The following is a 22,484-nucleotide window of genomic DNA, read 5'->3' as shown; positions in this document are numbered from 1 at the left end:
CCCACAACGCTGAGCAAAACAAATCAAAGAGCGAGGTCTTCCCCTTGACCTCCATCCCATGCTTGAATCTCTCTGGCTGGGTGGGAACATTACTTCGTTTGAAAGGAAAAGATGTCAATGAGGGCTGAAAAGCTTTGCTTTCACAAAAAGGATTCTGTGGTTATTTCCCCCTGACCCAGGTTTTCATTGCACAGACTGCAAAAGCAGAAGTTTGCAAGGGAAAAAGTCCACTTGTGGCAAGAAGTAGTTTTAGATGGTAAGAGTTTTGGTAGAAATTTTTCAGCCAGCTGTAATCAATGGAGATAAACCCATGGACAACAGCCAGTCTGTGTGAGAGAGTAAATTACTTTCCTATTCAGTGTTGGTAATAAAGGATCTAAATCTCTATTCTTTAGACCTTTTTTTTCCCAGCTCTGTGGCTGATGTGCAGGACCTGAACCTTATGCCAAACCATGACTTGGCTGTTTATTTTCTCTTAATCTGGGAGCCTGAAGTAGTCAGAAACTGTTGCAACTGCAGTAAATAACTGCACTGAAGGAGAACCAGTATCTTCACGGTGCACTCAGGATTTTTTCTGAAGGGGTAACAGGTCTTTCTGCCCAACCAGATGCTGCAGCCACCCGGGCACAAGGCAGCACGATCCAGGTGGATGCGGCTGGGAGCTCTGCAGTAGCTAATGTACACACAGCAGTGTGAGCACATACTCAGCCTGGAATGTCTCCAGTAGAAGAAAATGATTCTCGAAATAGAAATTCTTATCTTAGCAATGTGAGAATGGTGGCAGAGACACAAAGTGCCTTTCGCTGTGGAACTCGATAGGATATGCAATTATCTGAACTGATGAGAGTCCTATATTTTTTAACTTGGTTGCATTTCTCTGGTGCCTTCAGCCTGACAGTAGTTCCAGTCACTGTGTTACATCTTTATAATTTGTTTTGTCAGGGCTCAGATTTTTTTCTAAAACTTTTGTTTGCCCCAATTTTTTGGATTTTTGTGGCTTTACACTCTGTTTGGCTTGATCCAGTGATCATGGATCAGATGTGGACTTGCCTGTCCAGCTTTTGCTGGTGGGTTCTTTCCAGGAACACCCTCTGCTCTTCAGTATTGTTTCTTTGATATATCTTTGCAGCTGGTCTATAGTTAGATTAGCTTTTTTTTCACCAGGACCATATATTAATGACCTGAAATGTTCTTTAAGTGTCTCAGAAATGAACCTACCAGTGCACACTCTGTGCCAAAGAGATGCTGGAAATATCTAAGCACCTTTTGGGCAGCTTTCTAAACTTTGTTCTGGCTGTGTGCAAACATCATGGACACTTTGGGTGGAAAGGCCACTTGCGAAACAGAAGCATGAGCATTGAAACATCCCTTCTCGGGGAAGGTGAAAGCTAAGGACAGAGCAGTCAGTTAAGCCAGGAAGCTGCAGGGATAGCCAAGGTAACAGCTGAGCTGCTGAAGGCCTGTGAGACAATTGTCAACAGAGCATTAGGACAATTGCAAATGATACAAAGACAAGAGGAGGTACTGGATAACTGATGCCCTTGGCCAGTTGGAGAAGAGAGGTTGCAGTGACCAAATGCTTTGGAGTGGCAAGTTTGCTGCAGGAACATGGTTGAAAGCAGCTGCCAAAGGATTAAGACCAGTTTTAGAGAATGGGAGGTGGAATGTTAGGAGGAGATGAAGTTAGAAGGAAAATGGGATGTAAAATTCAGGGCAGGGACAGTTGAAGTGAAGGTAGACAGTAGGGGGGACCTGGCAGGAGACGTGGGGATGACAGAGTGCCAGGGAAATCCTGCCAGCACACCCAAGGTCAGCCCAACCTACAGGCCAACTGCCAAGTGGATGGCAGCATGTTGGAGGCAGGGTTATGGCCATGCAGGGTTTGAAGGAGGTACAGGTGTAGGATGGCAGGGACTGGCATGTCTGTGCGGTCCTTGTGGCCAGGGATATGTTCTGGGACATAGTATGCAGAATTAGGAAACTTGCGCTACTAAGAGGCAAATGAAAGCTTTTCTCTAAAAGCAGCCCTGGAAATGCTGGTCAGTGTGTGCATGCTGAGGATGCATTCTGCACTGCTAGTTCCTTGGGAGAAAACTTGTGCTTGGGGTACCAACTGTGTGCTGGTGTGTTTTGGCTTCAAACTCCTTGTGTGACCATATGCAAATCAATATAATCTAAAATCTAGCTGTAGACAGCATCCATATCTTTGTGCATACTTCAAGTTCCAAAAATGACTGTTTAATGTTTGCTAATTTCAGTGCACAGCAAACTTCAATCAGAAAAGGTCGTTAGGAGGATAAATGTGGGTCTGCACATCTATTGGGATTTCCAAATGCACCTTGAATACCAAGCTGTATTGACACCAGTGAAGATCCTGGCGGTCTTCACAGACTCTGTGTCTTTAGATCTCCAGTATGATCAAAACCCAGCCCACTCAGTGCCCTGCATCCTCCCTCTTGTAAAACAAGGTCATTACACAAAGGCTATCGGGGCTGAATACACCTGCTAGTAGCACTGTATTGTGGGATTATTTTAAATGAAAGGACCCAGGACTTGGGTCCAGGAGGACAGCAAACCTAATCCACACACATCTTACAGCTATGCAATGTGTCATGCACAGAGCACGTGGATGGGACGGGTTTAGCTCCTGGAGGGGGAGGTATTGCCAGTGATGGGCATTTTCCTTGAAAGAAAACCTGTAGACCCGTTTGTGGTGGGGCTGAGGGCTGGGACATGGTTAAGGTGAGCGTGCGTGCACCGTAACGTGGTTGTTACCCCAGCGCCTGCGCTCAGTGGACATGTGCTTTCTTGCAAATTGTGGTTTGCACAAGGCAACTCTTGTGGAGATCAGAAGCCGGAGCGTGAATTGGGGGAGCCAGACTGGAGGATGCCCCATGGGGGAGGCTGGGACCCCACCACATCCTCGTTACCGCTGACCTTGGCACGAGCACTGCCTGCTGATGGATCGGCTATGGAGCTGGACAAGACCCCGGGGAACCACTGTATTATCTATTATTGTCCCATCAGTGCCTCCCCTGACCCCTCCCAGCTCTGAATGCCACAGGCATCAGGGAGGGAATAAATCTCTGTCTGATACCGAGAGAGAGAAGGGAGCGAGAGCAGGAAAAAGGAGAGATGAAAAATGTCCTTTTTATGACTCTCACAACAAAGCTGGCCACATGATTCGTAGCAAACGTTTCTCTGGGAAAAGGGAGGGAGTTAGCGGGGGGGAATCAGCAAAAAAGCAGAGCTGCTTCTCTCCCTTGGAAGATGCCCATGGGGAATTACTACAGGGGTATGGGTGACCTTTGAAGGTAAATATCCCAGGAAAGGAAAGAGGCCTCAAAGCTTCAGAAAGTTCACTCTAGTGGCTGGTGCTGCCTTGTGAAATGCTCTGTGCAGCACACGTCCACCATGAACGGAAAGTGGAAGCATAAGTGATCTGCTGTGCTAGAGGGAGCAGCAGGGCCAGGGTGTGATTAATAAGGCACTAATAGCAGCCACAGTGTTTGTGTTCATTTCTATTTGGGATGATCCAGGAGAGCTCATACTGGTGAGCCTGAGGAGAACTGACCTTGGTGTCTTTAGGAGACAGAAGCCTTTAGCAGCTCAGCCCAAGACCTGAGAAGGAGCTGGAGATATGTTGCTAGGGCTTGAGAAGCCCCCTGCATATTACCCACTGACAGCTGCAAGACCACAAACATGTTCCTGTGACAGCTGCTGAGTAGTTTGGGCTTATAGCCCCCTGTGCTGCTGTTCCCAGGGAGGCAGCCCAGCCCTGAGGCTGTGTGCTGGCACTAGCTGCAATTCCAGCTGCGCAGAAGAGCTGCAACGAGGCTGGGGGTGCAGACTGTGGGAGGGTTTGCACTGGCACTCTAGGGATTGTCCCGGAGCATTGCCATCATCAGATAGGGTGGCTGCAGCAACTTCCAGTGCGATGGGAAGGCACCTTTGCTCTCTGGCCGTCTCAGCCATACTGTCTGTGCTGTGCCTTGGGCTAGGGAATGACATGCAGGCTCTGTTCTTGTTGAAAAACTTCGCTGCACCCAAGATGTTTATCAAAGTGGACATTTCTAAAGGCAAGCAAGTGCTTGGAGTCATGGAAAAAGACTGTATGCCACTGTTCTCTTCTGCCCCCAGACAAGCATGTGTCTTAGTTGTGAGTGCCTTCCCAATTAGCAGCACTAAGAATGCAGTCGTACAGGGCTTAGAGTCCAAAAGCAGAAGCAACTTAAATCCATTCACAACCAAGTCATTTTTAACAGGGCAGGTCTTGCTGAACCTGGTCAGCTGTGACTAGGGACAGGCTTGGGCTGGGGAGTGCTCACCAAAGCTGGTATCTTTAACTTGCCAGTCATGGAAAAGTGTGTTAAATTCCCACTTTTACCGAAATGGCTGTAACAACTCCTTGGTAATCCCAGTAATTTGATTTTGTCTATAATGTGCTTTTAAAGTAAAGGGATAAACACAATCAGTCTGCATAAAAGGTAGCTATTAAGGAGCAGGCAAGTTGTACAATAATAACTTTAAATTAAAAGCCCTTTCCCACTACTTCTGCTGTTGGGGGGTCTGCAGATTTTCCTTAAAACTTTTGAAACGTGCCTAGACTTCTTGCAGGCAGCCATTTAACCTCCGTTTATGAAGAAATAAAGCAAAATTGATGTTGATTTTTGTCTACATTGGGGGATACTTTTGCAACATAAAAGCCCTTTTGCCTGCAATTTGCAGAGCAGCCCTGTCACATCGGTGAGGGCTGATACTGATAAAGATAAAGCTTTATAGCTGGGGCATTTGCAGCTAACAGCAAGCTAATGCTACATTTTCATTTTGATGCAATTAATGTTAATGTCTGCTACGAAAATTGTCATTAAATACCATTTTAAAATCCATTCAATTTGCATATGCAAAGCCCATTTACTATCATGTAAAATACACAGTGCTGTTCATCATGTCTTTTCTTCAGAATTTGTAGCTGTTATTTTTCTGGTAGTGATTATTATCCAGCTCTTAAAATGAAACCTAATGTCTGGTCCAGACCTGCACAGAGCAAGAAAACCCTCCATGCTCCAGCAGCAGCAGGGCTGCTTTGGAGCCCCTTTCGGAGGCTTTGAGCGCTTGTTTGTGTCGGACTCGCACTGGCTCTTCCGGACCGCTATTCCCTCCAGCCTCGCTCGTGCTCCAGTGGAGGACAGGCAGCAGAAGGAATTAGAAGTCAGTCTAAGCAAGGTTCTCCCCTGCAGACTCCCTGTTGCACAATTCCCTGTGAGAAATCAGCACAGCAGGCAGTTGGGAGCTGGTACGCGTGGGGGACGTTAAGTGGGTCACTGCTAAATGCTGTACCTGTTTGAACCTCAGGGCAGGGCTCACGTATGCTGGATGCTTTATAGAAATCTTTTGGAAGACACTGCGATGCAAAAGACCTAGCTCAGTTTGAAGCCTTAAACATCCTGCTGCATTGCAAGGGATGAACAGGTAGGCTTATGCCCTTCTAGAGGGGTTGCTGGGGGAGCAGCAGGTACCAGCTCCCCTCCAGCCCTTGGGAGGGAGCCCAAGAAAGCAGAAGAGAGCAGTGAAAAGCTTCTTTGCCTCTATCCTGCTGTACTACCAGTTTCTGCCCAATGCAGGGAGTGAACTAACAAGTGGGAGAGAGTGGGATAAAGAACTTGAACTGATCCTTAACCGCACCAGAGAATTTCAACCAGTGCAAACAGGTAGAAATGCTCTGGCTCTGATTTTCTGACCCTAGGAAGCCATTTTTCTGGCTTATAACTCTTCACGTTCCTTTAAGTTAAAGGATTGGCATTGAGCATATTTTTAAGAGGCTCCAAGCCCTTAGTGCCAGAGGTGAAATGTGTTGTGGCATGTAGATTAGGTTTAGGTAGTTGATTATCTGACACACAGGTGCAATCAGACATGGAAGTGATGCTGTGACTCAGTTGCAGCATGTCCAGGTTCAGGAGACTTCTCTTTTGGGGACTCTGCTAGCTGAGATGTGGGGGAGATGCAGATGTGAGGGTAGGAAGGGATAATCTCATTCTGAGAAGGGGCCCAAGCCTTCCCCCTTACCGTGCTGTGATGCCGTAAGTGAAGTCTGCAGGTACTTTAGGAGGACATCTCTTGAAGCGACTGTATTCATCATCTTTGCGCCGAATGTCCTTGGCCTTGTAGTACAAATTAAATTCATGGGCTGTGGTATAACCGGCCTTCAGAGCACCACGGTTCATGGTGATGAAGTCTCGGGGCATCTTCTGAACTAAAGCAGTCCTGGGCTTTACGGTGTTCCAGTGGCCTATGGCTGGAGATGGAAGGAAACACGAGAGGCAAAGAGAAAAAGATTAAGCATTTCAGGTAACTCCTATTTGGGAAAGCAGGCTGATGTCTGTGTACCATGCACAAGGGCCTTGCATGGCTTGCATGCATTTTGCCATGGTTTCACTGTGGAGTGAACTTTGTATCCTATCTCACAGCATTTCATATGGGGACATCTCCCATCTGAATTGGATGTCTTCTCACCCTCCACCCTGGCTTGCTCAGCAAGTCTGATTTCACAGGGGAATTGTCCCCGAGAGCACAAACTAGGAGCTCTCTCAAGTTATGAAAGTGGCCACATGTATCACCCTTTGCAGGTGCTGTACCCCTCTCTGCTTGGGCTCTGTGCGATCCTGTAAAATTTTCCCATATGATAAAGAAACTTTACTAGTCAGCAAGCAATTTGGGTGATATTAATGCAAGTGGGTGAATGTTGGAGTTCTTCACCTCCAGCTTGATGAGAAGTATTGAAGAGCACTGGGAAGGAGAGGAGAGTCCCTACTATAGCATTAGGATTTTGTTGCAGATCTACATTTTAGTGGTGTTGTCATACCTTCGGGGACTCCTCCATCTGTCCTGTGGGTGTACAGCCCATATGAAAAATCAAAGCCTGGCAGGGTGTAGCAGTTTCTCTGGGGCTTCCCCAGTTCTGCCTGCAGAAGAGTGAAGTTAAAGGAGAAGCGTAAAGACCTTTCCTGATAAGTTAAAGCCCCTGAAAATAAAAATTTGTAACAGAACACAGCCACGAGTAGCAGGAGTGGCTCTGGCTCCACTTGGCACGGGTTTGAATCCCACTGTTTGGACACAAGCAAGTGTGACAGTGCAAAAGGAGAACTCACAGCCATGAGGCTTCATAAGAGCTGAAGCCTAAGGGATGCTGAATTTCACCGCAAGTTTCTACCTCAGTTATAAAATGACCTAGCCTTGCTGGAAATGGGGATCCTGACTCAATATATATGGACTTGAAGCCTCCTTGTTTGGTTAACTTCTCCTTTGGCTGGGATGCCCAGCTGTGGTGTCTGCTGGGGAGACTCTGCAGCTAGCCTTAACTTTCCTTTGAGTTATTTCACTCCCAAGTTGTGCACCCTCCTAGAAAACTGGCACAAACTTCCCCAAGCACAATCACACCACCACTCCTGCCTGGGAATAATCAAGACGCAAGGCATGTTGCAGGGGGAGGATAAGGGGGATGAAGAAGGGGAGGCAGAGCCTGGGGTTTATAGCACAGAAAAGAAGAGAACTTGAGCTCAATAACCTCATTTCTATTTAGTTTTAAAATGAACTCTTCCCCGGCCCATGTGTGTCCCAGCCTGGTGGTGTCTGTGGGATTAACTGACCTCCCTTCACCCCTTTGTCTCTACCCTCCCATCTCCATGGTGAAGTCACTGCAGGATGTGTGTGTCTTGAAACCTTATTGCTGCTTGAAAGGGAGGTGGTGGTGGAGGGAAGGGGCGAGAGCCTGGCAGCCTGGGTCTGTGCGTTCCTGCTAGGGGTAGCTGGAGCAGGGTCAGGAAACAAGTCCCCTGGAGCCCTGAGACATGGTGTGGGTGCTTTGGGACAGGTTATTTCCCATGGGGAAGGGTGTTGGAGGAGCTGGGGGGTTGTAGATGTTGGCAGGTCTTGATGGGAGAATGAACATGTTGAAATCCTACTCGAGTGCTTGTCACAGGTGAATCATTGAACATTAACATTGAGATAACCATTATTACACTCCAGAGTGAACACTCTCTGGATCAGGAGATGCTGAATCAAATGCAGCCCTTTCTGCAGGGACTGAGTGAAAAGAGTGAGACTGAAAATGAATCACCTCCAACTTGCCACTATGGCAGGTTGAGGCTGTACAGCGGTCGATAAGGGATACTGCTTGTATAGGAACATCATTCAAACCCAAATTTACATTTTGCCCCCAGCCAGCACTGTGTGAACCCTGGCCAGGGCCTCGGAGCAGCCATGGCTCCTCCTGTACACTGCCAGCCTGGTGGCCCCTTTCCAATGTGCTGTTAAAGGGTACTCACCAAGATGCTGTGGGGCAGCTTGAGCTGTTCTGCATCACCCTCAGGTCAGGCAAAGCTCTTGCTGAGCCAGTTTTGCCTGGAGAGCAAGGGTTAATAACCCCTGCCCAAAATAGGCACCTTTCCAGAGGGCTCTGTGTTGAGGTCTCTAGAATTTGCTTGTAATTTTGCAAGCTTTTTCACCTGGAGCTATTATTTTGGGCATTCAGTTTGGAGTTTCTTAGCTCCTGTCTCTGTGCAGCTACACAGAAACTTAAAAGCATGCAGTGGCTGCGGCACTGGGCTCCTCACCAGCATGTCCAGGGGTGAGATCGTGCCCGCTTGCTTGAGTGACTTGTCCGTGTTGTGACAACAGGTCTGCTCCTTTGCAGATCCTGGCAAACTGGCTGTCAGCTTTGCCAGTTTGTGATCATTGGGATGAAATCCTCTACGCCTGCAAGCCTGCACAGTGATGCTTTCAGGTGAATCCAGGGTCTTGCTTCCTGGGTCTGGGAGGGAGGTGCTTCATCTTGGTCCCATTAAATCCATGCAGTGTGATGCTATAAAGCAGGTGTGGTATCCTCGTGATTCTCGGGAGCACAAGTTCACCAGAAAATGAATTTTCTGAGCTTGCTAAGATCCTTTGACAGACTTGAAAACCCCATCAGGCTCCTTGCCCTGTGCGAGGCTATGCATCCTTTGTTGCAAACAGACCTTAGTAATCAGCTTTTTGAAAGCAATTGACTCAGCTACCTGATACAACCTTTGCATAATGTGGCTGCTTTCCTCCAGCTGCCTCCTGTGAACTTCTAGCAGAGGAAGGGACTGTCCTTCCAGATGTGTCCAGCACCGAGCATGATGGGAGTGAGGGGGCTTTTAGTGCTACCGCAACTGAAATATTACATGGCAGTGCTAAACCATATGTGCATGCTGTGTGTGAGTTAGGGGAGATCGTACAAAACTTATAAACTGGTGCCAGGGATGATAAAGTAGCTTTCATTGCTGATCTATTTCTCCTGTATTTACAGGCATTTGTACACTAGCTATTTTTAGATTAGTTGTCACTGATATACCGGGGAAATGGTGTGGCGTTCTTCAGGTGCCTGAGAAAATGCTTTTTCCAGGGATCATGTTCTGATACTGGATCAGCTGAGTGAGGTCAGAAATCTGCTATGTTGGTGAAGGTGTGGCAGATGGGAGAAAATTGCTGAGAAACTGCAGGAAAGGAGAGAGGTTTGTAACCTGTGGCAAAGCTGCTTCCAGACCTTTGAATGCAGAACTCTGTAGAATGGAAGAAATTATGGGATTTAAAGATTCCCTTTTGCAGAGCACCTGAAGTTAACACAGTTGGGTGTTTACTCCATTGCAAAATGAGTGCACGCTGTTTCCTTTTATGATCAGGTGGCATTTTACAGTCACTTTGCACTGAATAAATAAAGCTGAAGGTGCTGGATAATTAATTAAAAAAAAAATCTGGTCCAATATGTTGAACATGGAGACAACCTGTGCCTGAAGAAAATCAATGGACTCATAGGACTCTGGCTGCCTGTCAACATCTTTTACCCATAAAAGCAAAGAATGGGAAGGAGGTAGCAGGAAGGAATCTTGCTCAGTGTAATCCAAGATTATAGCCTTTCTCATTCATAAATTAGCAAAATGCTGTTGCAACCTCATGGGCTGGTTTAATTTGTTTGTCCTGGGGTGTTGTAGGTGTGCTGTGTTGTGAAGCAGTGGGGAGAGCAAGCCAAAGTTGATGCAGAAGGTCCTTTTTTCTTCCCCAGCTCCAGCACCATTTCCCGTGTTCGGGTTTAGCCTGTCACAAAGCTGCTTGGCTGGAATACAGATCTGTCTGACAGCTGTGCCCATCAGCAGACAACTTCATTAAACCTCATTAAGATGTCATTTCTCTACCTTATTTCCCACCTCTTGGCTCTAATTAAAACCATCTCTCTCTGCATCCCAGGCGGTCCTAATTTTCTCTGGGTACCTTCTGCAAGTTTTCTCCCTTTACGACCTCAGTGAGGAAAATCTGGCATCTTAAATACTGTTTATCCAGCCCGTTCAGAAAAGACAACTCTAGACTTTTTCCTGAAGCATTCCCAGAGCATCCTGTGGAGATCATCACCTCCTCCCAGGGCTGTAAGAGACGTGTTCCGAGGCTTTGTTTGCTCTCTCAAACTGTCTTTAAGGACTCATCTAATGCATCCTTTTCCCTTGGACACGATAATTTTCGTTGTCGAACCAGGTGTGTCTGTCCTGGGTTTGGAGGGTGCCATGCTCAGACTGGCCGCACAGCAGTGGTGGGGGTGTTTGACCAATTGGCATACCCTGCTCAGCTGAAGAGCGAGCAGTGTTGGGTGTATCGAGCTCCTTGGCCTTTGCCAGGTGGTGCAAAGGAAGAGGAAGGCTCGGAAATGGGTCTGTTCGTAAGAGGTGGGTGCATTGCAAAGGTGTAAGGAAATACAAGACATTTAAGGATTCCAGGTTTTGTTGCAAGACTTATTTGTGTTTCATCCCCTGGTATTTATGGCCCGTCGGCACACATTGCATCAATTTTGTAAAGATGACTGAGACTGCGAGAGGGGTAGGAGATGTGTCTGTGCGGAGAGGTACAGTGGGAGATGGAGGTGTGGATTTTTAATCCCTGCATCTAAGGCAGCCCTTCACTGGGAGGGGATGCTGGGCAAATCCATGAATCCTCTCTGCTCCGACTCAGCCAGGGCTGCCCTGTCTCCTCCTTGATGGCTCTGCCCTGCGGATGCCTGCAAACCCCGCGCCGGTGCATTTTCAGCCCGCCAGGCCCTGCTTCCTTCCCTACCTTCTGTTCCCCTTTTCATTACACCCCCTTGTACAGTAAAGCCTCCCGTCACGCTGCCATTACTATTATTATTGCAGATTTACTGCACTTGCAGAGTGAAGTGATTGCAGTGACAAGGCCCAGCATTTTTCCCTCCTTCCCCCCGCGACAGCTTGAAATCAAGCCCTTCATTTGCATTTACATGATCTTGCTGTGCAGCTTATGAGATCGGGAGATTTATTTGCTACTTAGCTTGATGTTTGATTACACTCTAAGAAGGCAGTGAGCTACAAAGTGCAGGGATACATCAGAACTGAGCTACTGAAAGCCTCTGGGGGACAGTAACTCAACATCAGGTTTAGGTAGATGAGAAAGGGAATGTTCAGTGTTTTGAGAAAGGCAAATTTGATCAGATTTTTTTTTAAAGGTAGAGGGAAAAACTTTCCCTCTCTCACAAAAAATGGTTGGGAAAACAAGAATGTTGTTAGAAAAACACACCTGAAAATCTGGATTTGTTAGTGCAGAAGAAATCCTAGCAGGGGCTGGTGGCTGCTGGGCTGCCTGCCCCTAACTGCTTGTAACTTCCACTCCCAAGAAGATTATTAATAACAAGTTGGCACTTATCTTCGAAGCTTTTCGTAAATGTTAATGATCAAAGTCAAAGGAAGTTTTTCTTGATGAAGGATGACAAAATCTGGCCCTGATTTATTAAGCTGCAAAACATGCCACTGAGCATTAATCCTGCTGTAATAGTGGGGAAACCGAGGCAGGGAATTAATGTGCCCATGCAGGACAGCAAAGGGAATGGAGTTTGGATTCAGGAGAGAAGCGGGCTGTTCCGGTGCTCTGCTGTGTTCAGAGCAGGAGACCAAACTAGTATGGTGTCCCACAGCGGTGTGAGCCTTCCGAGAAAAGGCTGATGGGCTGGGCAAACTGCTGCCCTCGGAGTCAGGAATGGTAAATCTCAGGGATCTTACTGTGAGTTTAACTCCTACCCCAGATAGGGTAGAGACACTGCTGACCCAGAATATGTCCACACACGTGGTCTGCACTAACCTGTGCTCCTGACTGACCTGCACTGGGAGCTGTAGCCTTATTAGCTAGAAACCTTTGAATGTCAGGTCTAAATTTGAAAGATTTTCCCCTCTAGTAGCTACGTTTTGCATAACGCTGGCACCAGAGGACTGCGAGGATGGGTGGGACACAGGCGTCCCCCTCGCTGGGTTAGACACCGGCAGCACAACTGGGCTGCAGATGGCCATTCCAGCCCAGGGTCCTACCTACCCAACCCCAGGCACCAGCCTGCCCCTTCCCATTTTCTCTGCTCACAGCGGGGGCCCTGACCCTGACAACTGAGGGCCATGCACGTGGGTTCCCGACACAGAAACCCATATCTAAGGAAACACACCCGCTATCTGGTACAGTAGCTTCGCGTGCGAACTGTTTGTACTTAGCTTTTAGTCTTGAAAATTGCTGTGAGATATGCTATTACAATTAATCATTAAAGACTTAAGAAAGAGTATACCCCATTACATAAAAGATTCCAGCGATGATCTTTATCCAACTTGTAAAATGGACAGACTTGATGTGACTGAATAATTTTCCCTCTCATCTGCACAAAATCATGAATGCAAGTCATACTTTGAGCCTGAAGTGAACACTGCGAGACTGGCCTATAATTACCAAAACAGAAAAAAAGAACAGCATTTTCTAATGAATGACAAGCTGCTAGGTGGAAATCTAATTTGGTCTAATTAAGCAGCCTTTGTGAGGATTTGTCTTTAGATGAAAAGAGGGAGCCAAAGAGATCTAAATGCAAATGAACTCTATCATTTTGGTTTTAAAGAGCCAGACAGATATGAAAGTATTTGCGTACACAATACTTCCATTTGTCTTCATGGGTGTATTCACCTTCTAGTTTTCCATTGAAAAATCCTATTTGCCCCAAAATTCTGGGACTCTGAATACTAGTCACTCTTTGAGTTAGAAGATAATGTGCTGTTAGAGGGACAATTTTAGCAGTAGGGTATCACAACTATTAAAATTGCCTTTCTCCATAACGGGGCTGCTTCTTTCTGCTGTTTGAAAATGGTTTTGGAAAAAAAAAAAAGGATGCTCTTTGCTAGGGAGTCAGATCCCGAGTCTGCCGCTGTTGGTGTGTGGCACCATATAACTCTTGGGTCTTTGGGGGTACCTGCTGGACCCTGAGCTCCTCAGTGCCTCTGTGTCAGTATGAATTACTTCAGCATTGATAAATCACCACCACCTTGCCCAGTTGTGCTATTTCTGCTGATTCTGCCGACAGTCTCAACGCTGGGAGCAGGCAGCCCAGGTACAGCCCCAAAGGCTGAGACTCACCGAGGTGTTTGACTATAATTGAGATGGAAATATTGAAAACGATCTTCTCCTGCTCTATTAAATCTACTCCTGACTTTAAGATAAATTTATGTCTGTGTAAGGTTTCATGCCAGCGTTGAAGGTCAAAGAAGCGTATGCGCTTCTGTAGTGGGTGTCACAGCTTGTGAAGTTCACATCAGCCTCCGCTTCCTTTCAGGCCCTGAAGCAGCAGCGTGGTCTGTAGTCATAAGACAAAGCCGCTGGCAGGAAGGACGGGTTATTCGGGCTAAGTGAAGACAGGTGCAGTTTACAGCTACTGCTAGACTGAGGTCTTACCTGTACCTGATCTTTCTTGAGCTACAGACACCATTCGCCTCTAAGAGGCAGAATGAGCCTGGGAAAGATTTGAGGACACCTGCCAGGAAATGCTTTTGTTCAGTGTCTGTTGGGTTCTGTGGGAGCGCTGAGGTTTAGCTGTGAGAGCAGGATGTGGGTTATTTGATGACTGGGAGAGAACGTTCCCTAAATGTTAGAGATGGGACAAAGTTTTTTTTAAAAAGTTTCCTTCCCCCTCCAGAAGTTATGACCTTTTCTCTGTGCTTCATCCTTAGTAATATCTGTTCTATAAACTTACCCATCTGCTACTCCAAGAAAAATCCCCTTATGTTCTCAAGGCCAGATGTTGTCCCAGATTACGTCCAGCACAACTCAACTTAGTGAAGCTGCTGTTTACACTCTGTAACTTGCTGCTGGCTCCTTCAACTCCATACAGGTAGTTTTAATTTCCTCCTCCTGAATTTCTTTGGGCGCTATAGAACATATTAGGCTAAATGCTGCTGGCGTAGCATCCATATAAGCCACAATGATATTAAAGGAGTTGAATGCAAGTGAGAATTTAACTGTGGGTCTTCTCGAGCAGACTGAGTATGGCCACATTCCCCATATAGCAAAATAGTTCCCCAGTGGCACAGACCTCTGATTCTTAGGGCCAAAGTCAATCCCTGGCTGCAGATGAGACACTGGCTGCCTTGAGAGCTATCTGTTTATTTCACAGCAGAATTTGCGTGAAGTCAATACACTTGTGGTACCTCCTAGAACAAAATATTCAAATATTTCAGACTAACAGACAACTTGTTAAATTCGGGCAAACCTCTGGTTCAGGAGTCTCTCGGCTTCACTCAAGGAGAAACTCTAATCTCTGATCACAGATGCAGGAACTTATCAACTTCAGTCACCTCATGTACAGAATAATCTCCATTTTCATTAGAGAATAGATAAAGTTTTTGCTGTTAAAAAAGGATGCTGTTTCTTTAATGTAATAAAACCTCAGCAGGACAGAACATCTTTACTAGACTATCCCTCACTATTCCCACAAGAAATCAAATATAATCCTATCTAAGAAGCTTTAAATAATTTTGAGCTTTCATATTGACTTATTAAAATGCAGCTTAAAAAACGCCTTCCTTGCAATCCCTTTACAAGGGTCAGGGATATAAAATTTGAAGAAATATGATTAGTAGATCAGTTGGAAAGATATATGCGGCAGCTTCCAATTTTATTATTTAAAATGCCCTTTTAGAAGAAAAGGTGATTCTGTAAAAAGTGGCACCATCTCCCTGAAGGAATCCAGACCCCTGGGGTTTCCAGTCCTGTCTCCTGCATTCAGCACCCAAAACATCTGCCAGGTTTTTCTTAGACCTGAAGAGCCCTTGCAGCTGGGACAGAAAAGTTGGTTTCTGTGTCCTCATACTCCAGCAAAACAGAGGCTTATCAGGCTCTAAGCACAGAAGCAGCCAGTAGCACTTGTGGCCATTCATTACTCGGTGCAGAAGACAAAGTGATGGTAATAGAGATGCAAATATGCCACAGAGGGCAGAGCCATTGCAGAGCTGTGACCACAGGTACAGTTTGGCCCACAGAGCCTTTCTTTTACCGCCTGGAAACTTTGAGGGATGAAGAGCTCCTGCAACCTCTCAGATGTTGGTTGGAGTGGGATGAGTCCCTTTTTCACTTTCTAAACACTACGTGCGGAATAGAAAATTATAGGATGAAACAGGGATCCTGCTGTGCTGACTTGAACTCTCCGCAGGGTGAACTGCGTCTTACCCAAGCAACGGCTACAGACTCCACCAGCGCACGCCGAGGGGTCCAGGCAGAAAAATATCCTTCAAACAGATGTCAGTCCAGTTGCCCATGTTCAGTCCTATCGACTTGGGAAAAACTGGGATTGTAACCAAGAACATTTTGGGGCACACTGCTAGAAAAATTAACTGGAAGCTGCTAAGCGGATAAAACTGAGTCAGTTACAGGTTGTCCTGAGCTTCCGCTCTGCGGTTCTCCTGGGATTAGCAGGGTTGTATGGATGTAAATGATGAGACAATTTGACCCTCGCTCTTGAAGTGTAGTAAATACAATGAAGACCCAAATTGTGCTGTCAGACAGAACTCCCATTAAGCACAGAGGGTCTAGTGCTAATGCGAGAATCTGCCCGAATCATTTGCTCTGTCCTACAGCAAAATGTATTCAACATGCTGAAATTTAACTGCAAAACCTAGTGAGCAAAATCACACCCTGCCCATTACACTTACAGTCAGTTACTGTGAAATCCTAATGTGTCAGACTTTCTCTAGGAAATAAGGTAACTAATAACTTTACTCCTGCCTAAGGCTGGACTTTGGTCAAGGCTGTCAAGGCTTCTATGATTTTCACGTGTTTTTGAAAGAATATCCATGATTTTGACACACTGGGACTTCTGCATGTGAGCAAGCAGCGAGCTGTAATAGCTGAACTTCCCTGAGAGCTCCTGTGCTCACCCTTGGGTGCTCTGCAAGACAAACAGCAGAGTCCTGAGCCCACTAGTGCCTCTACGTCTTCAGCTCCTGAAGAAGTCAGTGGCAGTCAAGTGTGATTGATTGCTGGCAGGATCTTGCCCAGAGTTTTCTCCTGTGGCAGAAAAAGAAGCAGTGACACCGAAGGCAAGACCAGCAAGCACTGGAGAGAACCTTAGTCCCCCAAGGAGTTGTCGTGAGGTTTTTCCCTGCCCTGTCTTCCTAATTTTCTACACTTATGACAATAATTGTGAAACTGGGCTGAAATAGCACTGGGAAGTTGCTGCCAGTGGTTAAAAATGACCATTGCCTATGGGTTGATCTTATTAACTTTTGCCATGTTTTTAGCACTATTATCTGGCTTACAAATTAATGCTCGTTATCTCTGAAAGAGATTATATATATACATTTCTAAAATTCCCCATAATACTACATCTGACTCCCTCATTGCTTTCCCCACCAAATTTTGTCAATACAATTTCAGCTCTGCTTTGTTCTGTTGTATTTCTCTCCAGTCCTATATTTTTTTGAAAGGGTAGAACATAATGGGTCAGATACTGCTCAGGTGACGTACACGAGTAGCCCAATTGCTTTCAAAGAGGCTACCTTGTGAGGCAACCAAGAGTTGGCTCGAAAAAGTCACTTCATAATTGCGTCATATTTGCTAAATCAGATATTTTACGCACTTAAGAATTCTCTGTGTTCCCTTCGTGCTCAGCCGTTACAAAAGGCTCCTGCTCTGCTGGAGTTCTGACCCATATTTTCCCTGCTGCAGTCCAAATTTGGTTGCTAAAAGGTAAAGGTGAAAAAAAAAATCTGTCTCATCACATCTCTCCCAACCCCTGTTCAGCTGCTGTGGTATTTTCCTTCATTATGCTGCTGCCTCAGACTGTAAACCTCTCTAATTTCCTACATCGCAGCTATTTATTTAAATGCTAACTCGCATTATGAAGTGATAATCCACAAGCGCAGGAGATAATTTATGAAGCATTTAAATTAAGAGGAGCAGCTAATTGGGAGCATGTGTCTTATAAGCCTTGCTAACACCAGAAAACTACAAATTAGGGAGAAAATGGAAGATATTTTTATCTTGCTTTTTTCTTCTGTAATGCACTGAGGAAAAATATTACCATACATCACACAAACACTGCTGTTCACAGAAGTCTTCTTTTCTGTTGTTCGCTTCATAGTTAGTCTAACACACAATGCTCTCGTTATTACAAATTCCTCATTATAACACACAAAATAATCTTTCCTCTCAGAGAAGGTGGAACGAGGTGGGGTTTTCTGTCTCCAAATAAAGTGGAATAAATTTTCCAGGAAAGGTCCCCTTTTCAGCTACACACATTAATTTAAAAGAGCAAAGACTCCCTTGTTATATAGGGATGTTAAAGTGCATTTAATTTAGGACTGCATCATGCTGTAAGAGTTTTATAGGTTTTTGTTGAAATGAGAATGAGCATAAATGGCTGTGAATCAGGGAAAAGCAAATGTGCTGCGGCCACAGGGCTGGAGGGAATGCATTTCAGATGCTCTGTTCAGATTTTGGCACCAAAGTCACAAACTTTGATTTCACTGCAGCTTTGTGGTGGTTTTTTCATAAAGACTAATGTTGACCTGAATCTGAATAGCGATGTGCCCCGCGATGTGCGGTTCCTGGGATACAGCGGTACGACAGAGATGGCTCACTAAACGCTGCTAGGATGGGCTGATGGGGGGAGGAGGGTTTTGACACCCGGGCCAAGACAACAGCACTGGGGAAGGTGGTAACCATCCCCGGCTTGAAGTTCACAATCATGCACCAGATCCTCTGGGTCTGCTCTTGGAGGCTGTTGCCTCAACAGGGAAGGTGCAACGCTGGGTGTCCTTGGGAGAGGCAGCTGCTTTTGCCTGTAAGCGTAACGCCCCTTTGGTTGGTTTTTTGGATGTTGGTGCTCTGATCAGAGGAAACGGCCGGGGTGTTCTCCCGTAGGAGCAAGAGGGTTTCTTTGCGCTCCCCAAAGTGCATCCTGGGCACCTAGAGGATTGCATTAACACAGTTCAGGGGGAACTCATGGGATATGGAGAGTGAAGCTGACAGTAAGGACCACCTTAATATACAGCCCTCTCCCAGCCTTCAGCAACCACTTTAGAGTAGTTTTTAGTACAGTTGTGTGAGATCTTTAGTTAGGATCCTCCTTTACTAGGCAACCAATTCTTGTGGGTCCCTTGTGTGGTTACTCGAGACAGATTCGCTGTTAGAGTAAAATATTGTGCGCACACCCTGCCTTGCAGGGTGCTTGGGAACCGCAGTGAGGTCCTTGTACGGAGGATGCTCTGGAAGCGCGTGTGTGAATTCAACCCCTACACGTGACTGCATATGTGTGCGCTGCGTGTCTAGAAAAATGTCGCTTTAATCTTTGTATTCCTGTTTCTGCTCTTACAAATCTCCCTTTACGTATATTCTGTCAAAAGCAGTCAGCAAACAGGCTCTGGCATTATTGGAGTTGCTCCTCAATTTGAAGGAAACCATAAATCTGAAACTTCAATCATATCTTTATGATCATTCAGCAAACAGAGATGGAGGATTTATTCAACATGGGATAGCAAAGGGGAAACTGCAGGGGGTTATTGCAGAAGATATTGGTTTAGCTAAGGCAGAACTGCTCCCTCGGGCCTCTCTATGGCCGAGCCAATGAACAATGGCACCAATGACAATAACAAGGCAATTATGGGGAAGAGGGTGAGGAGGGGGTAATGCTTTGTTAAAGATAGAGGTAAGATTCCAGCATGGTGTCTCTTTTGTGTGCTTTCGAAACTAAAGGATGGTGTGTCTGCCTGGGGTGGTCTTATTAGGAGCTGGTGATCCTAAAAACACAGCAAGTGCTTAAAAGAGCCTGTAGCTTGTGTGTGATTGTGCTGCTCTTAGGATGTTATGAAGATTTCCTTCCTAATTAAATAGGGCTGGCAATAGGTTCCCCTAATCCATCCCATACTCCAGGGCAGGAGATTAAGTACCTAAACCGCTGCTGACAGAGGTTTGTCTCTGGCTGTAGCTGATGTTGGGTTTTCTGCATTTAGGACTAACACTTGTTCCCAGGAGGGGACTCAGGGGACCTCCTTTTGCTGGGGGGACACTCAGACTTTCACTCCAGGCTGGCCACAGTGTCGTGCCACAAATGCTACAGCAGCCCTTCCACCAACTTGACCTGGAAAGGCTGTTTTGAGATTGCTCAGTGACCTGGTGCCCAGCCGTGCACTGCTCCTATCTTCATATTTTAGATTATTTTTTTAATAGCTGTAGTCAACTTTCAAAAGCTTGACTAGCAAATGAAGCCCAACCCTTAGGTTTTAAATACAAAAAGATTTTTGAACACCATAAGCGGTGTGTCTGCGTCCGCTCTCATGGGGATCAAACTGGGGCAGTGCCGGAGGGGGCTCCTCCTACGGTACACCCCGACTTCAATGTGCAGCGACGCTGGGGTCAGCTGTGCCCATGGGCCTCCAGCAACAAAGTTTCCCGAATGCAAAATGGGAACACAAAAGCTTTGGCACAAAGGAATGGAAATGTTCATGGGCAAGCTGGATCCTGCCACTGCTGCCAATAGATGGGACTTGCATTAAATTTGCATCTTTTCAGGGTGCGTTAGAGACAAACATCTCTTTTTAAAAAGATGCGGTTGTGCAAAAGCAGGAACTAAGTGATCCATTCCCACCTGTCCTGCCTGCCCTCCCCTTCTTCTGGCAATTTTTCCTCCCCCCTTTCCCTTGCGAGCCCCCGAGCAGTTTGTTTTTGCCTGCAGAAGGAAGCTTGAAATATTGCAAAGGGGGTACAGGCAGCGCTCCCTGCGGCCTTGCCCCTGATGGCACGAATGCAGACATAAAATAACCCAGTGCCATCAGTAACCTGTCGCCAAAGCCCCACTACGAGGTGAGAGTTTTCCTCCCTGCCGTGGCTGTTAGCTGCAATGTATTTCTCCCTGCACTAAGCACCGTCTTTCCCAGGGCTGCATTACAATGATTTATAAACCCCATTTCTGGGGAAAACTAATAGATCAAAGTGAGGAGAAGGAAAAGGAGACATGAGCAGCTGGAAGAAGATATTGAAGCATGAAACAAAAACAGAAATGAAAAAGTAGTTTGTGGCACTAGTGAGTTGTTCTGTGCTGCATTTCTATTACTGAAAAATAATAGGGGGAATCTGTATTTTAATCCATTTTTTTAAGAGACACTCAAGTAATCTGAAAAGCTCTTCCTAGAGCCAGCTTGCTTTTGTGTGTTTGTGCATCTCTTACAGAACCAAACACTTATTTTGCTGTTTAGCCCTTCCCTGTCTATTCCTGTGTCCTTTTTAGACTTTCCATGTTTTAAGCAGCATCTGGATTTTCTAACAGGGTAACAGAAAGCATCGCATGGAGGATTGATGCTCAGCTGGACCTGAACCTAGGATGTGCTTGTTCCTGAGCTGAGACTTGGTCAGGTTTTACAAAGGGACATCGTGGGCTGAGACCGGGGTGGCCAGTGAGGTGCTCTGTCTCTGTTTGTTTCCTCTCCTGCACAGTGGGGATGAATGGACAAGATTTGTCATGGAATTCTCAGCATCAGTCAAGTTACATCCCGACTGAACTGAGCCAGGAGTACAGACCGATGCTCATCTCTTAGTTTTACAATGATTAATGCATTAGTGTTTGTAAGAGCTTTGGAGTTAAGAAACTAATTGGGCTTTTGCCTGTGTTCTGCTTGTCTGGTTCAGCCACCAGACATCCCTGACTTCAAACATAGGCAGTGGTGGAGAATTATTATGAAAATAGCCATAATCCTTGCGCAGCACTTCATATATTCAGAGGGCTGCACAAACCTATCGACAGTTTCCCCACATGGCGCGTACGTAAGTGCAAACGTTACACACAACAGATGAAATGCATCGAATAGGACAAACAGCAGATTTGGTGGAAAACAGACATATGTGGCAAGACTGCAGGGGCTTTTTGAAGAGATTGTACAGAGCCACGAGATGGAAGCTGATGAATTATCCCTAGGCATGTTCCAAACTTGTCTGAGGTTTGCAGGTTTCCGTTCAAAGTATTTTGTCTACATTCCTGTTGTTTGTCTTGTTTAAATTTTCACTCTCCCTGGCAATTTTCTGTTGCCAGTTAATGCTGCAGCATCGTGTTAACTTTAGGCTGGCTGGTTTACCTTGGTTCCTGACTTCTGTTGCATCCTTTGCTGTTGGTAAAACTGTTCCTGGGGGAACGCAGGTGCAGGGATATGTTCATGGATATGTATAATTGATACTTCTCGCAGGTAACGCAGGAAGCAAGCACGTGTTGAACGTGCTCGTGTGCCTGCTCTGCACAAGGAATTTCTGCACTTGTTCACACAGAGGAGCAGCGTGGGCAATGAAGCAATGTATTTTCCTTTTGGTGACTTGTAAAAACATGGCCTGGAGAAGACACATCTAGGATGGCATTCAGGAGTGAACATCCGTGATGTGATCTGCTTTCAGCTACATTTCATGACTACTGATAAGTGAGCTAAACATTGCCATTTGCAAGATCAACACCTGCCTGTTCAAACAGCCCGAGATGACCAACATCCTCACAGCTGAGCCTGACTTTTGGCTCATGGCTCTGATCAGTAAGAGCTGAGTGAGTTAAAACAAAAATACTGTGGGGTTTTTTTTTCTTTTGCTCATGCCCTGTGTGATGCAGTCTAACACCCTACTCAAAAACGCTTTAAACCAGAGAAGTCATCTTGCTAAGATGTTCATCCCCTCCTCCTTTTGGTTATGCAGCCCCAAGCAAACACTGCTCCACTGAGCTGTGAATCTGGTGCTGGTGTCATAGCTGGTACCTGGCACGGTGGCACACCAGGCAGCTGCAGAGGTCCTATTATTTTCACTGCATCGATCCCGCTTACTGCTGACCAGAGCCTAATGCAGCTGCCTCTTACGTAGACCTTGCACTGGTAGCTGCCGACTGCATCCCCTATTACAACAGGCAGAAAAAGCTGTCCGTGCTCTAATAGCTATTGTAACCCTCCTAAAACTATGACAACATCTTTCTTCTGACTCCCTATGGCCCAGCCAGTCTTTACTCTTCTTCTGTTCCCTGTCTGCAGAGAGAGCTCGTAGGATGAAAGACAGCTAGGAAGGTAGGGAGAGCTGAACATGGACTAAGAGCTGCCAGAGGAATATGAGAGGAGAATTTTGCCCTATAAGCTTTAATAAGGTGGTGGGTTAAG

At 46.1% G+C, this 22,484-nt stretch overlaps 1 protein-coding gene across 2 annotated transcripts in view; it reads right to left on the bottom strand.

Moving 5' to 3' along the window:
• CFAP77 (cilia and flagella associated protein 77) overlaps positions 1-22,484 on the bottom strand; it is a 61,541-nt gene that overhangs the window by 18,292 nt on the left and 20,765 nt on the right. For both annotated transcript variants that reach the window (XM_076355569.1, XM_076355570.1), the window contains 2 exons: positions 6,863-6,962; positions 6,067-6,295 (listed from right to left, as the gene is read on the bottom strand). In XM_076355569.1, coding sequence (XP_076211684.1) covers positions 6,067-6,295; positions 6,863-6,962 — 329 coding nt within the window. The remainder of the gene's footprint in view (positions 1-6,066; positions 6,296-6,862; positions 6,963-22,484) is intronic.

The sequence above is a fragment of the Aptenodytes patagonicus genome, chromosome 18 (assembly GCF_965638725.1).
Source record: "Aptenodytes patagonicus chromosome 18, bAptPat1.pri.cur, whole genome shotgun sequence".
NCBI classification, from domain to species: domain Eukaryota; kingdom Metazoa; phylum Chordata; class Aves; order Sphenisciformes; family Spheniscidae; genus Aptenodytes; species Aptenodytes patagonicus.
This window is presented reverse-complemented; position numbering and strand designations above follow the sequence as displayed.